Source organism: Taeniopygia guttata, chromosome 2 (assembly GCF_048771995.1).
Source record: "Taeniopygia guttata chromosome 2, bTaeGut7.mat, whole genome shotgun sequence".
NCBI lineage: Eukaryota > Metazoa > Chordata > Aves > Passeriformes > Estrildidae > Taeniopygia > Taeniopygia guttata.
In genome coordinates this window covers 26,105,718-26,121,597 of record NC_133026.1, presented here as the reverse complement: position 1 = coordinate 26,121,597, position 15,880 = coordinate 26,105,718, and the positions used below count along the sequence as shown (strand labels likewise).

Sequence of the window (15,880 nt, the reverse complement as noted above, 5' to 3'; positions counted from 1 at the left end):
AGGTCACAAAAAATCAATCGTGCAAGGTGGACCTTGCTCACAGAGGACTAAGTGAAATACCATCTTGTACTCCATCTAATTTCTCCATTATTACACAAAGCTGAAGTGAAATAAAAACTTCCATAGAATCTCCCTAGAACCACCATATTCCCCACACACTAACTGTTCTTGATGAAGACATAAGCATATATGCCTCTCATTACCTGAAATGTTTTATAGGTCAAGAGGTTAAAAACTTTCCATCAGCAATGGAAATGTAAGTACAAATTTAGAGAGTGTAAAACACCTGAGCAAAATTGAGTCAGGGAACTGCCTGGGGAGATGAATTTTAGCCTGAATCAAGAGGCTAACAAAGTCACAGCTCCACCTGTTGAGCTAAAGCAAACCATCCACCTGTAGCAGCTGGCAGCACAGGTTTGTTTTTGTGCCAGACATAGATGACTAACACTGTGCTGCTTGGATAAAGTAAAATATCAAAGTTTAGGGACAAACCATGCAGTCATTACTCTAGGTGAAGGAGTACTGTAGCCATGGAGCCATTCTGCCAGAGAACAAAAGGACTTGGATCTCCAGGAAGGAGATCATGGCAGGCCAAAGACGGGATGACATTCTTCTGAGTAATTTTACTAAAGAATAAAACAATGACAGAAACAATAAAGAAATAAAAGTGTATAGAACCTGCTCAGCTCTTTTTGACTTCACAGAGGACTAAGTTGCTCAGACCAGAGGCTATGAATACCACATACCCATACATACATATTCCTTCATGTTCATTAGAAATGTTTACTACTACTTTCCTGTGTGAGCTATCAATAAAGAGTTCTCACAAAGAAAATCAAGCTAAAGTGTAATGAAATATCTTTCCAACCCCCATATAAAATGGAAATATTTATCAAGTTAAAGACCCCATTTTGCAGCCAAAGAAATCAATGGCAAAGTTCGTCTGAGCCTGAGTGATTTTGAATCAACATGCAAGTTTCTTGTGGAAGAATAAATAAAGCTACATTTTTTGCTTTACATGGTCATTGTTCCAGTACATTTTTCTTCTGAAAAAAAAAAAAAAATCTGCAGTGGTCTGCAAAACATGTACATCAATAGTGCAGTTAAAGTTCAACTTTAGACCTCCAAATATAGCTCTGCAAAACAGCCATGTATGGCTGTCTGAGGCATGCCACCATTTGCATGTCTTTGTAGTTCTAACAGTAGTAAGGGTGCTCTCTGAATGCTTCAAAAACACATTTACAGAAAGAAATAAGACGCAATAATTTTTTATTTCAAAATCCTACACTTTAGTTTAATTTCATAGATAAAGGTATTTTTGTAAACTAGTTCTTCAGAAGCTGGAGCAATAGTCAGAATAAGTCACAAATTGTGACTCAAAAAATTAAAAATTAATAAAAAAATAATTATTATCTCATAATTATAGGATTTTTGATCATTAATTATTATCCAATAATAATAAATATAATATTTCAAATAAGGGATAGTATTAAGTGTACTGCTTGGTTATAGAAAAATACTGCAATAGATTCTAAGTAGTCTAGAAGTAAATTCAGCAGATTTTTGGCAAAAACATTACTCTGTAATATTTTTGAAGACATGGATATGTTATCTTTTCCTCTATGGAAGAAGTTTTATATCTCGAAAAAAAATGCAGAAACCATACTGCATTCACTTTCTCCTAGCTCAGTAAAGCACTGAAGCATATGTGAACAAGTGTTCTGACTTCAGTTGAGATTGTGTTTTGCTTCTAAAAAGTAGTTGCAAGCTATTGGCCTTCTCTCTGAAGTGTCTGCTACAACACTGCAATTTCAGAATATCCTATAAATTGTGGAGAACAAAAACAGCACCTCCTCTAATGTATTTAGTCATACATTTCCATATTCATTTGAGTTGTGTTACACTGGAAGACTGAACCATATAATTACAATCTGCTAATCCATAGAATAACTTTTTCAAGACTCACAGTCTGCTCTAGCTAGCAAATATTTAGCACATTTAAGAGCCAAACACAAGCTATATTCCAATACATTTATAATTCTGTGGGATGGTACCTCACAGCAATGACTTGTGCTAGCAGAGACAGAGCGCTGAGCTCTCCTTCACAAAGGAAGGAGACACCCAGCTAGAGGTCCCACTGAGTCAGCAAAGACAGAAGCTAAAGATATAGATGATGATTCACAAATAACACAGTCTTGTCAAGGGCCAGATAATATCATTTTTTACCCAATCTGAGTGACCACTCACAGACATGATTCCACTGAGGTATCGATGCACTTCCCTCCGCTCGCAACACGTACTACACTGCCACCTGCTACAAGCAAGTCAGCTAAGCAAATGTGATGGTTTGTGGAAGCAGGGAGAAGAAACAAGCAGGAATATAAAATGTGGATATTGTCAAGTAATATCCATTGCAGGATGGAGCCCATCTTTTTTAAATTGTGAAGGTTTTCATGTACTATTTATTATGCACATCTTTTATGTCACATTTCTGTAGTCTTTCTTATTTTCCTGATCCTTAAAGATCTGTTCACTCAGCAATTGTCTTCCACAGAGCTACAGTACTATTGCCATGTTTTACCTATCAATATTTCTTACTAAATCATCTCAAGGTGCAAAGTATTCCCCCCATAAACATTAAGAAAAATCTCTGTATGTAATACAGAGTAGTTGCAGTAAGTGACAGCAGAAATTATTCTAAATTAGAGTCAAATTACACATAAGCATTCTGATTTTAAGCACACCAATATTTTACAATACTGTTATTGACAGTGCAATAAGCATGAGGACACAGTTTAAACAATATTCCTAGGACTATCTTTTCTTTAGCAGGACTTCAAATGCTATGCATGAGAATGTAAATATAAAAAGCAGTCCATTAATTTTATATAAGCAGCTTTATATACCTGAAGGCCTATGACAACATTTCTTGACAAAATAGCCGAGCAGAAGGACTATTTTTCTAAAGTTCAATCAAGAATAGCTTATAAAAATGACTGTGCAGATAAATATTATGGTACAGGTGGTCTGAACTACCCATAACAAAAATTCCATTAGCTAAAATTTTTTAAGAGCTACCAATTACACTTTCAATTTGAAGTGGTATCTGAATAGTGACAAGCAATTCTCAGAAATAGAAATGGTCTACTTAATCTTCAACATAAACAGAATCTGTCCTCCTCATACAAGTAAACAAACCATCAATTTACATGGAATCCTATCTTGTATTACACTGCAGGATCAGGGCATAGGATCTGCTGCAGAGGAGTCTTTGTTTGTCCATAGTGTTCTCAATACATGGCCAGAATGTTTCTCCTTTTCTATTTTTACTGTTACCCAGTAGCTCACATGCACTGCTAAAACAAGTGCAGAAAATATTGTGCCAGCTGGAAGTTAACTCACACATAATGCAAGGCTGACATAGGGCAGGGGAAGGAGAAAGAGGATCATAAAACACACTGGTCACTAATCGCTGGTAATGCTACTTCTGTTATTTCAAAGCATGTTCCAACTAGGAAGGAAAGAAGCATTTTATAATTTTCAGCTGAGGATACTGTACTGGTTAGATTTAAGTGACTCTCTACTTTTCTTTTTAAATTAATAGATATAATTCTAATGTCTCATATATTCCTATAATAATAACAATTAATATATTTTATATTTTTTAATATATTATTATTTAATTACATGCCTTTCCAAGAACAAAAGTTCTTTTTTCCTACTATTATTTTGGCTGTCAGCTCTGCTTCTAAAACAAGTCTGCTGCACAGCTATCACCAAATTTTAAGTATATATACAAAAAAAATACATGGACATATTTGACTTATCAGTTTTCAAAAGCCCAGTAAAATAAGAGCATTCACAAGTGCTTTTGTGCACACAATAACCTGATTACATGCACAGAGAAACAACCAGGCTCTTTGTTCTTTTGGTTTTTGTGTCAAGTCTGCGTTAGGAGATGAAATTTGAGGTAAAGAGGGCACTAATATCATAATCATTCAGTAGGCCTAATTTCTCCACCTTCAACGACCTGCAGATTTGGAAAGAGCAGATCATCTTTGCATGCACTGGTCAACCTGTCATCAAAGTGATCAAACAGATTAACAGGAGAAGTGATAACCCAGAGGACACTGGCAAAATTAACTTGTGAATGGACAGGACAGAGACCAACTGGTGGACAAAATGTTTTTGAGCAGATTCCAGGGGCAAGGAAGAAAATATTACTAAATCTCTCCTTGGAGAGGAAAAGACAAGGCAGCGGGAGAGATGACACAGTGTGCAAAGCAGATGAACGTCCCTGAGACATTTGTCACTGGCTGGACAGTGAGACATTGACATTAATGAGGGTGGCATTTGGAAGATAAAAGCAGTATCTCTGCAGCAGACAATGCAGTTGTGAGACACGACGCACAGGGATATGGTGTAATCAAAAGGGACTGGAGAATGTTCACACCCAGGAAAAGCATCACAATCACTACTGGTATTCATGGCAGAATATGGATCAGGAATAAATGGCTTATGGTTTTATCTGGAAGGCTGGTGGAGATTGTGGGTTATTTTACCTCTCAGCCCAGTCAATTCCCATCACATTCCTTCATTGAAGGACTCTTCATCAGTCATTCACTTACACCTGCCTTGCCAAAAGTCACTGTTTCATTGACAAGTGCTTTTCAGGCAGCAGAGCTGTAGAGGATGGCTCTGTTGATAGTAAGTGGGATTTACAGGGGTGGAGGCAGTTGCCTGTGATTATCTCCTCGTGAAAGCAAGTGGAGGGCTGGGAGATACCCGGAGCACTGTCTGCCAGGACACAGGCAATCAACTGAAGGGAGCAAGATCTGGCTGCCCCTCACAGATGCCTCAGAGTGCCACTACCCCAAAAATGACATCAGAGACACTCCTGCCCCGACCCATAAGATTTAAAAAGTCACTGTTAAGTAATAGCTCCCTGTTCTCATGCTTGGTGTCAGCCATGTCTCAGACCTCACTTTTTACTCCAATGCTTTTGGATTTCTCTGGTCTCTCTCCAAAAGGAGAGGATGTTGTCATCCATCCTGGGATAGAATGAGACAAACCTGAGCATCTCAGAAGAGGTTTCCTATCCCCAGATTCATTCTACCACCCCTGTTCCACTGCATACTCATGTATTGTCCCTCTGACCATCTTTTCCTCAGAAAATAAAGCTACCATTTTAGCACTGAGAGAAAGACAGTCAGCAGCAACAGTAAACAAATACATCGATCTACTGGTCCACCCGCCTCTTTCTTCCTTCAGGAAAACTGGCACAGAGCACCAAGCATCCGAAGCGTGTTGAGGATGAGGTCTAAGCAGCGGCAGCCCGAAACCTTGACTAGCCCAGGACGGGGCGCCTGTGAGCGACCGGCCGGCGGTGCGGGCCGGGGCCGGGGCCGGGGCCGGGGCCGGGGCCGGGGCCGGGGCCGGGGCCGGGGCCGGGGCCGGGGCCGGGGCCGGGGCCGGGGCCGGGGCCGGGGCCGGGGCCGGGGCCGGGCGCTGTCCGCGGTGCTGCCCGGCCCGGGCGCTGTCCCGGGTGCTGCCGCCCGGAGCTGCCGGCCCGGCCCAGCCCCGGCCGGCGCCGAGCGGGACCCTCACTCAGTGCCAGCCCCCTCTCGGCCCCACTGACAGAGCCTGGCCGCTCTCCCCGCAGCGCTTGCACTCGCCGTCTGCGGCTCGAAACACTCAGCATCTCCGACAGAGGAGGGAAAACACACTTTTAGATAATAAACAAATAAATAAATAAATAACACATAGGCTAATCGTACTCTGAAGAAAGTTTCAGTGGCGGATCCAGCAACGAAAGCCAGACTAACCCGATATGTGCTAAGGACGAGGTCTTTCTCCTTCCTCATTAGTGCTTCATGCAAGAAGTGCAGCCGCACATGAAAGCAACCATGTCCCCGTCCTACTGCAGAGTTTTGAGAGCCTCCCTGTTGTCCTTCAATACCGTCTCTCTGCTTTGATACAAAAAATTGAAAGAGTATGGCAAAGCAATAGAAGAAATCTGACTGAATCAATCACAAACAAGCACAGCAAGACGGATTATGGGAAAAGAAGGTGTATTCTTGAGTAACGACCGGCGTCACAGTAGTTAAAATAGAACACAAAAGCCTCTCGAAAAGTCAATTCTTATGTAGATGAGGTGACGAGAGAGATTTTCTCTCCCTTCGAGGGCTCATTGAATTCCTAATTTGCCCTTAGAAGCCCTAGAGGAATGACGAAGAAAGGGTGGGAATATTGGGATTGCTAGTCATAACAAATATTACCGTGATATGGATTGTTGCCTAGAAATGCATTGAAAATTAGGGGATCCAATGCCATTGTCTCTGCCGAGCTGTTTGTCCTGACCTTCGGTTTTGTCCATCCAGGCTGAACAAACTTCCTGCAATGAGCATCGCTGTCTGCCAGCCACACAACTTCGGTCTCTCTGGGTCACGGAAAGGGAAAGAGGATGGGAGGCAGTTTCTCCTCCGAAAAAGGGCACTCGCAGAAGTTTATACAACAGCCACAAAAACGTAGTGTTAAACAATAAACTGGGAAATGCACTGTCCTGTTAAATAGAGAGTAGTTTGCAGAGCATTGAGAACCCGCCAATATATATCATATCAATAAAAAGGAGCTCTTCGAAAGCTTGCATAGTAATTGAGATTGGAGATCTTTTTTGATATGGGTTGGCATTTCCTCATATCAATCTGACAGAGCCCACTCAGGAAATTGCTGGTAATATTCATCTGGGGAGCACTTTCATTAAACGTAATTCATTCGACTTTCACAATAAATTGAGTGACATCCTTGCAGCAGAACCTTTTTATCCTTGATGAAGTGCTTGCCAGCCTTTGGTTTTCCACTTTATTGTCACATTCCTTAAAGCAGAATCGTCAACATGTCAATCTGCTGCATGAAAAAAATGCTAAAGCTGTATTTACAAAGCACCCAGGAGGTGGTTTAATGCTGACTTACAAGAAGAGCGAGCTGGGTGTTAAACTATCTGCTAAATCACATTAATACTTCACCCAAATCCAGTCGGGAGAACAGAAGCCAATCCTAGGGAGGGGTAGGATGGTTCACACATTCATTTTCTCCAAGTTCTGGCTATTCCGATCAATTGGTTTCTTAACTGCTTCACTGCACTTTCCAAGACGATTAGGATATGGGCTTTTTGTTAATTAAAATGGCGGTTTAAAGATGCAGAGAAATATCAAAAAGGTTAAAATGGATACCTCTAGGTACCATACCAACTTGGGAGATTTGTTTGTTCGAAGAGAGGCAGGGATGTTGGATTATATTCAGGTACCTCCCCAGAAGGTGAAATCTATTCCAGATTGCTTTCTCCAACTATATACTAAATCAAAATAGTGTGTACTAAGCATCAAGAAAAAGAAAGTTCAGTGCGGGGAATCCCCTTCTAAAACTAGCACAGGTCTCTGGTGGTTAGGAAGCAAGGAAGCCTGGAAAAGAGCGCACTATCCTCCGCTTGGGAAAAATTTAAAAAAAAAAAAAAGCATGGATAAGTATGTTCCACCTACACGAGGTCGGGGTCCCGTTGTTATTCCCATGTCTTACCTTCCGAGAGGGTAAGTTTTTCCCTTTACACCACCGCTACAGCGTCTCTCAAACTCGTTTTAGAAATAGGGAACAGGATAAACTCCCCCGCACAAAAAGCCACTACTCTCCGTGCCCGCCAAGCGCTCTCCCCCTCCCTCCCTGACTTCGACGTCAATTTGAAAATTGAAAGAAATCGCTTATTTGGGAAGAAAAAAGCAATACCCAAATGCATTCACTACCAAATGCCTCTGAGAAAATACTGTGGGTGGTGATTACGATAGGACAATGCCTTCTGTCTCTTTTGTTTTCTGCCTGTAGAGGTGTAGGTTTGTTTGCTGTTTGTTTTTTTTTTTTCTTCCATGACAAAGTAGGTCACAAGCAGCAACAATCTTTAAAAAGAAAGAAGAAAAAAAATCAACTTATCTTCGCCGGCACGATATTTCCTCACGTTCACCACAGCCTTCATTAACCGGTGTGAAATGACCGCAAACAGTGCGACACGCAGAGAAATTAAATGTACACAAACTCCGGAGCCTCTAACCCCCTGTTTACCCCCTCAGCAAATACTGTACCAAGTGTGCCGTCGCTGAGGACAATTTTAAACCTCTGTTATTCACAACAATTTTGCAGGGAAGCTCCTCTCGGCTGTCAGAAGGCCTCCAAGCTACAGTGACGGTGTGAAACAGACCTTAAAATCCCAGCCCGGCGCGGGGGAAGGTTAGCAGGCTGTTTCCGAAGCCCCCCTGCCAAAGCCATCGCCGTGTTTAACAAGATGCCCCGTGAGCCCCGCAGTTCTACTCCCTTGGCAAAGCGCCGCGCAGGAAAGCTCCCCCTGCGAAAGAGCCTTCACCGCGGGGTGGATAAACCACCCCTCCTTTCGCTCTTGCGCTGCTTAACTTCTGCACAGAGTTGAAGCACTCTGCTACCCGGCTCCAGAGCGTATCCTAATTAAACCCACCGGTGAATAAACACTTTGCTGGGAGAAGACGACAAGCCGGGCGGGGGATGAATTGGGGGAGTGATCCTTACCCTAGCAGCATGCCACCTTACCCTAGCTGCATGCCACGCAAAATTCCGACTAATTTTAGTTCCGTACCCGCTACTCCGGTGTAGGAGCGCCTAAATAATGAGCCGAAGTCTCTTTGAGCCGGGATGATCCCAGCAAAAGAGGTGCATGTACCTACTCCGCGCTTGTACGGTGCGGGAAGGTCTCCACAGAGCGGGTGGGAGTGGAGCGTGTGACCGTGCCGGGGGTGAAATCCCGCCCTGTGCGAGCCCTTCGCTGCCGGCGCCGCCGCGGCCGGGGGTGCGCAGGGCCCGGGCGGCGGGACGGGACGGGACGGGACGGGCGAGACGGGAGGGACGGGACGGGAGGGACGGGACGGGACGGGACGAGCGCCCGTCGCCGCCGGGAGCTACCGGCCACAGCCCGCCGTGCCCCGCCGCACCGAGCGGCTCCGGAGCTGCCGGAACGGTAAAGATCTGCCTCCTCCTTCGAGGGCCTGCTTGACCTGTCCGTCTGAGAAATAACACTGAGGATCCTTGCCGTTCTTCCTAAAAGCCCGCGCGTTCTGTTACTTCTACAGCTTGCTGCTTCCACACAGGAGGGGAAAAAGTAAGGAAGAAATGAAAAGAAACAGCCTGGCCTTTTATTGTCCTGTGGTGTCGGACTGGAAGTTCACCGGCAATTGCGCAGGAGGTACAACGAGAAGGTTTCCCTTAAAGAAATGGTGTAAAATCCCAGCGTCCTTATAAACAGAACTCAATTCTATGAGAGACTGCGATCTCCAGATGTTATTTTGGTCTTTTTTCTTTATTATTTACGTTCTTCCTCACTGACGATTTTGAGCTCAGCTCAGCACTGTTAGTTAAGGAAACATCATCCATTAGAATCAGTCTAAGATGCTTTTGAAAGAACAGCAGTGATGTGGAGTGTCGTGGTAAACGAGACCTAATGTAGGTATTTGAATACTTTCGGCAGCTTTCTAAAAGCAGAGAAGAAAAGAACTGCAAGACTTTGAAGTATTTAAAGGTTAACTCCTAATTCTGACAAATAAGTACTAAGTTTTTAGGCCAAAGGAAATACACTACCACTTCAAACCAAATATAACACTTTCAATACACTGCACAGCTCGAAATAAGGAGAAAATGAACCTCGCAATGCACAATTAACGTTCTTTTCAATAAACATAATATGGTGAACCATCTCTACACCAGCAAAATTCCTACTCTTTCAGATCGGCCACGATCCCTATAAATTTCAGGCAATAAGGCTGGATAGCATATGGCTCTATTAAAAGGGGAAGAAAAGCAGAAGCACTTTTTTTTCCCCTTAAGATTTCTTACAAAGAGGTTTAAAGGGGGAGGGAGAAAAAAGATTTAAAAAAAAAAAAAAGAAAGAAAAAAAAGAAAAAGAGCAGCGGTTTGCTAAGTGAAGAGAAATTACAAGGCAGACAGTGTCAGTAAATGAGTGACTTCAAGGCAGCCCAGCCTCACTGCAGCTGTTCACTCTCCATGAACACCTCCTAATTCAGGCGAAGGGGAAACAGGCTATTTTCCCTCTCACCTATATTATTAACCCCTCTCAAAAAGGTTTTTTTTAACAAACTCTATAGGAAGCTGTTTGTGCTGCCATTTCATTTACCCTCCTAACAGTCTGAGCATTGAAAATTTAATTCCTAATTGAAACTGCTTTTGTCCACGCGGAGCGACGTGCACATATGGATAGGCACAACAAAGCGCTGCACCTTGCTGCTTTGTGGCGCCACATTAAAGCTTTAATCAAAACTTCATGCTTCGGTGCTAATAAACAGTTTGTTATCCTGTGATAGCCTAATGCAAACTTTCAGAGTCACTCCTGAAATACAGAGAATAGGGGAAGATTGGCACAGACGTGGAAGTATCGAGTTAGAAGGAAGAATCGTGCTAGGGAAATCCTTTGGATCCTCCCCGAGTGTTTTGGCAGAAGACACAGATCAGCTGAAGGGCTCATTCCCTCCCCCTAGCTTGTCTTTTATTCCCGACATTGGGTTTTGGGGGTTTTTTTTCTGTATCATATTTCGCATGGTTTCGAGGGAAACTTGAAAATCGTCTCCTTCACTCTGCAATGCCAAATCCTCAGGAAATAAAAAAGTATTCAGGTAATGAAGTCTGTAACTAAACGGTAATTGAATCAGCATAATTTGCACACTGAATGGTTTTCAAATGCTCCCAGTTTACAATTAAAGGAGAATTAATGCGCTTGTTGTTCAGACTGCAGCGCATTAGAATAAATCCAGCACTGTTGTTGTAATGAGTCGAGAGCAGTTTAACTGCCAGCAAATACATTTAAAATTTAACACGACGTATCGATCTCGCTCCGGCTTTTTGATGGATTATTTGCCACGCACTTTTCTCCCCATTTCCCCCCACCCCTCCACCCCCACCCCGGCTATAAAATTCGCAGGGAGGAGAGACGCCCGCGGCAGATGTGGCACCGCCCGGAGAGGGCAGGACCCCACGTCGGGCGGGCACGGGAAGGGCCGGGAGGTGCCGGGCGGGGATGGGGCCGGGATGGGGCCGGGATGGGGTCGGGATGGGGCCGGGATGGGGCCGGGATGGGGTCGGGATGGGGCCGGGATGGGGCCGGGATTGGGCCGGGATTCGGTCGGGCCGGGCCGGGCGCGGCGGGCGCTGCGCGGGCGCGGGAGGAGCGCGCGGGAGGAGCGCGCGCGGCCCCGCCTGCGCCCCCCGCCCCCGCCCGCGCCGGGCCCGCGCCCGATTGGCTGCTCCGCGCGGGGCCGCGCGCGCCGCCCCGCAGCGCCCCCGGGTGGCGCAGCCGCCACAGCGCAGGGAGCGGCGGCGCGGGCAGCGCCCGGAGCCCCGGGAGCCCCGGGAGCCCCGGGAGCCCGAAGAGCTCGGGAGCCGGAGCCGGAGCGGGAACCGGAGCCGGGCCGTCGCTGTCACCACCCCCAGCACGGGCGCCGGTGTGCTTCTCTCGGCAACGCTCCTGGAAAAAGGTCTTTTCCCTCCCCCGTAGCCACGGGGATGAGCTGCCGCCAAGCGTTTGCCTGCTTAACTCATCGCAAGCGAGAGAGGATGCAGACTGCAAAGGAGCAGTCTGCCTGGTTTTTGTTCCTTGCAATCGTAGCGGGAATAAAGTGTGTGTGTGTGTGAGAGAGGAGATAACGCCGATGTTTACTCGTGTTCCCGCGGTAATCCTAAAAGAGATTTGCTACGAAAGTCAATGACACTTCTTGCAGAAAATACTAGCTGTGTTCGCCGCCGAGTGCCCTCCCGCCGGTGCCGCACCGCCCGTAGTGGCACACCGCGGGGCTTCCCTTCCGGAGGGGCTCCCACCCTCAGGAGGGAGCAGAGGGCAGGAAGTTGCCTCCATCCCACAGCCTGGCCGGGAGCCCCCGCGGCGGTGCTCTGGTGCCCACGCAGACACCCAGGGACCCGGTCCGGGAGGTAGCACCGGGGGACGCGGCCCAGGAGACCCTGACCCTGCTCTGGCCCAGCGGAGCACTCCTTCCCCGCGGAGAAGTTACAGGTCTGCGCCCCCACTCCTCGCGCCCCGCCGAGATTTCCCGGGAGATTTCCCGGGACCCGCACCGCCCCGGCCCCGGGAGGCAGGGCTGGCTGCGGGGTGCAAGTAGTTGCCGTGAGTTTGTTCGTTCTCCGCCAGGCTGGCGCCCTCCTCCCCGAGGAGCTTCCCCATGCCTGGCCCGTGAGAGGGGCCGGGGACACTCACCAGGTAGAGAGTGGGCTGCAGGAGAAGGACCGCGTACCAGTACACAGCCTGCATCCTCGCCGCTCAAACTTCCCCCGCGCTGCTTTCGCTGCCTCTTTGTTTCTTCCAGAACATAGATCCACCTGACATCCACTTTACAGAACAAGCAGAGCTCTCACCAGCCTAGACAAAAACGAAATTATAGATCCCATGACCACAAGACAAGGTTAGGCTCAGCACAAGGGGGGAAGAGAGGTGTGTAGGGAAAGAGGGGCGGGGGGGGGGGGGCGGCAGCAGGAGAGAAGGAGGAGATGGGGTGTGTGAATGGGGGTGGGGGAAACAAAAAACGATTAAAATCGAGTTAATCCAGCGTCAAAGCAAAGTGATCGCACGGTCCGAGCGGTCCGAGGTGGCGGCAGACCGCCTATAGGCAGCGCTCCCCGGCGCTCAGTCCTTTTGCTGGGCGGGAGAGCCCCGTGGTGTGGGCTGGGACGGCCCGGGGGTGCCACTGCCAGCCCTGCCTGTCTGTGTGCCCTCGGCGGGGACCGGGCGGCAGCGCCCGCCAGTTGGCTGCGGAGCCCCGGCACCGTGCTAGGGAGCGGAGCGGCGCCGGAGCGGGGAGAAGGCGACAGCAGACGCTGGGGTCGTGGCTCCGGATGCTTCTGGGCGCTTAAAGCCGAGGCAGAGAGCTTTGCCTTCGGGACGCCCGAGCAGGATCTGCTTACCCCTGCAAACGCCCACCTCCCTCTGCCGCTCCTAAAGGTGCGCCGTGCCTTGCCCCGGGCCGGGACCGCGCCCCGGGGCGCCCCGGCGGGCGAGGACCCCCATCCCCTGCCCCAGCCCTTCTCCGTCCCCGCGGCCTGCGGACAGCCCCGCCGCCGCGGGGGCCCGCGGTGGGGATACGTACGGCGTGGGGGATCCGACGGCGGACGGGGCTCCGCGGGACGCTCCATGGGCGAGCCTAGAGGGGCTGAGTGCCGCGGCGCAGCCCACCGCCCCTGCGCATCTCCTCGCCGCGCTCCGCGCCGAGGTGTCCCGCGGCCGCTGTGCATCCAGCGCAGGCACTGTCAGGGCGGCGGGGCGGCTGGCAGGCTCTCCCCCCCTTGCCTCCCCTTCTCCGCACACGAGCAGGATCCGCCGAGCAGGACACTTACGGGAGGAGGGAGCTGCCCGGGCTGCCCGCTCGCCTTCGGCGGGGGGCGCGGGCAGGAGCGGCGGTACTGGCGCTCCGGGGCGTCCAGAGCGATTTGTCTCTATTAAAAATGACTTATTGGCGAGTGAGCGGCGAGCGCCTGCTATTTAACTTCAGATAAAATCTATCTGCAAAGCCCTTGGCCGATCATCTTAAAATAAAGCGCTGGAGCCGAGCACTGTCCGAGGCTCACTGCTTGGGGAAAGAGAAAGAGCAGCGGCGGGGGGAGGAGGGGGGGGCTTGCTTGGCGAGGGGGGAAGGGAGGAGGGAGGAAGGGGAGTTTAGCGGCGTCCCATCCTCTCGGCTGAACGGGGTGATGAATTAGAGCCCTCCCCGGGCGACGCGAGCTGCCTTGCTCTGCCCGCCCTGCCCACCCTGCCCGCGCTGCTGCCTGCCGTGTGTCCTGCCCTGTCCCTGCTGCCTGCCCTGCCCGCCCTGCTGCCTGCCGTGTGTCCTGCCCTGTCCCTGCTGCCTGCCGTGTCCTGCCCTGTCCCTGCTGCCTGCCCTGCCCGCCCTGCTGCCTGCCGTGTGTCCTGCCCTGTCCCTGCTGCCTCCCCTATCCGCCTGCTGCCTCGCTCTGCCCGGGAGCGGGCGCTGCCCTCCCTGCCCTCCCTGCTGCCCGCACTGCTGCCTGGGCACAGCCCTTTCCCTCTCCGCCTGCCCGCGGGAGCCGGCTGTCAGCCTTAAAGAAGCATGGCAGAGCACCTTCTTCCTCTTTTTTCCCTTTCATTTTAGTTTTTCCACCTCCCTCTGCCGTGTCCCGTGCATCGACAGTGCTGCTCCGCCTGGGAAGTCAGCGGGCGCCCGCCAGCCAGGCACGGAGGCAGCAGGATCGCGGAGCCCAGATGGGTGACGGCTGCGGGAGCCAGGCTCCAGGATGGAAGGATTGCTTCTCCCACACTAGCAGGAACCTGTAGCTGGACAGCCCCTCCGAGTGAAGCTGGAAAGCTCACCCCCGTCGGCTGCCGTGGCTTATCCTGCCAGCTGTCATACAAATGGGAAGGTCTCACCGACCTGTTTTTGCTTCTACTTTACAAAGAATCCTATGAATGTTTTTCACACACTCTTCCATCCCCTAAACGGTATCATTACTAGTGTGACATTGGGGCAGGTTGAAGGGAAGGATACCAGAAGCACAAAGCAGTTTTACCAGATGCCCAAACTCAATAGCAAACCTCAGATTTATCACTTCCCAAAGCCAAAGCAAGAAGCGTGCCAGTAAGCTGTACAGAGAGGGAAATGAGAAAGAAAAGGAAGACTTCAGTTGTCCTGTCAAATCCTTCTCTCAGAGCACATAGGGGTAACTAATATCTGTGATCCGAGGATTCAGTATCAAGCTGTAAAATACTGTTTTAATTTTGGGGTCTGAGTTTGGAACACTATAATAAAAGCGGAGCAGGGAAAGAATGGGGAAGGTAATGAGCACTCTTTGAAAGAGCTGCACCAGAGCCCTCCCCCATAGCCATTTCTGTTCCAAACACCTGGAAGATGGACACCTCCATATGCTTCCAGCACCATCACTCTGCTAGACATGCAGAATGCTCATGTCACAGCTTTGAACAGAAGCGTGCAGCCTGCGAGGAATCATACTGTCATCCTGCCCCTCCAGACAGCCTCCGTGGTGCAGTGCAGGCTAAAGCTGCCTAGGGACTTCTTGTTTCAAAAGGATACCAAAAAACTGCAGCTGACTTTTCCCTTGCAACTCCTTCCTTTCTCTCTCCCACTCTCACTTCTCTGTAAGTCTGGGGCTAGAAGCACACCTAATAATCTAGAGAGATTAGAGAGAGAGGGAGAGGAGATAGATAGATAGATAGATAGATAGATAGATAGATAGATAGATAGATAGATAGATTATAGATATTTCTCTCTTTGCATAGAACAAACTTGCTATAGACTGTGTGGAGCATACTGCTGATCATTGCAATAACTTGCTGTTTAACCCAGCACAGTTACTCTTATTTTAGATATGAAATTGCCAGGTTAGTATGGAGCAGAAGAAGCAAAGTCCACCAGGTTTCAGTAGGTCATATTCCTGGAGAAGACATAATTTCTTCAGGAAGGAGCAATTCAACTCTATGTATAACTCAATTCAGTTTACTCAAGTTCAAGGCTTCACATTAGAGTGACAAGGCAGTCCTAGGAGAATAATCATTCCTTCAGCTGGTCAAATAGAAGTTCCTTTTAGTCTTTCTCATCCAGATTCTTCTACCTCGTCTAGAGGAGCATTGTGGTGGAACTCCTGGCTCCTCTGGAGTCACAAGCATGCCTCATCTTTAGTTCATCCCGTTGAAATGTCCTCACCCTGTGAATTCAGCAAGGTCTCCTATAAATGGCCTGATCTGTGTGACATCTATTTGAATTGTTGGGAAGACTCTTGAGGCAAAGCTCTTAAGGATGGATGAATCTGTTCACTGAAGGTT

General features: G+C 48.6%; 1 protein-coding gene across 3 annotated transcripts in view; it reads right to left on the bottom strand.

Annotated features, from left to right (window-relative positions):
• Positions 1-13,697, bottom strand: part of NXPH1 (neurexophilin 1) — a 137,658-nt gene extending 123,961 nt beyond the window's left edge. Inside the window, exons 1-2 of one of the 3 annotated variants that reach the window (XM_030264721.4) lie at positions 13,423-13,697; positions 12,290-12,451 (exon numbers count right to left, since the gene is read on the bottom strand). In XM_030264721.4, coding sequence (XP_030120581.1) covers positions 12,290-12,343 — 54 coding nt within the window. In that variant the 5' untranslated portion in view covers positions 12,344-12,451; positions 13,423-13,697. Of the gene's footprint in view, positions 1-5,825; positions 6,031-12,289; positions 12,452-13,175 lie in introns of those variants that run through there. The other 2 variants (XM_012571482.5, XM_072925559.1) reach the window with 2 other exon arrangements.
• Positions 13,698-15,880: the final 2,183 nt, after the last annotated feature.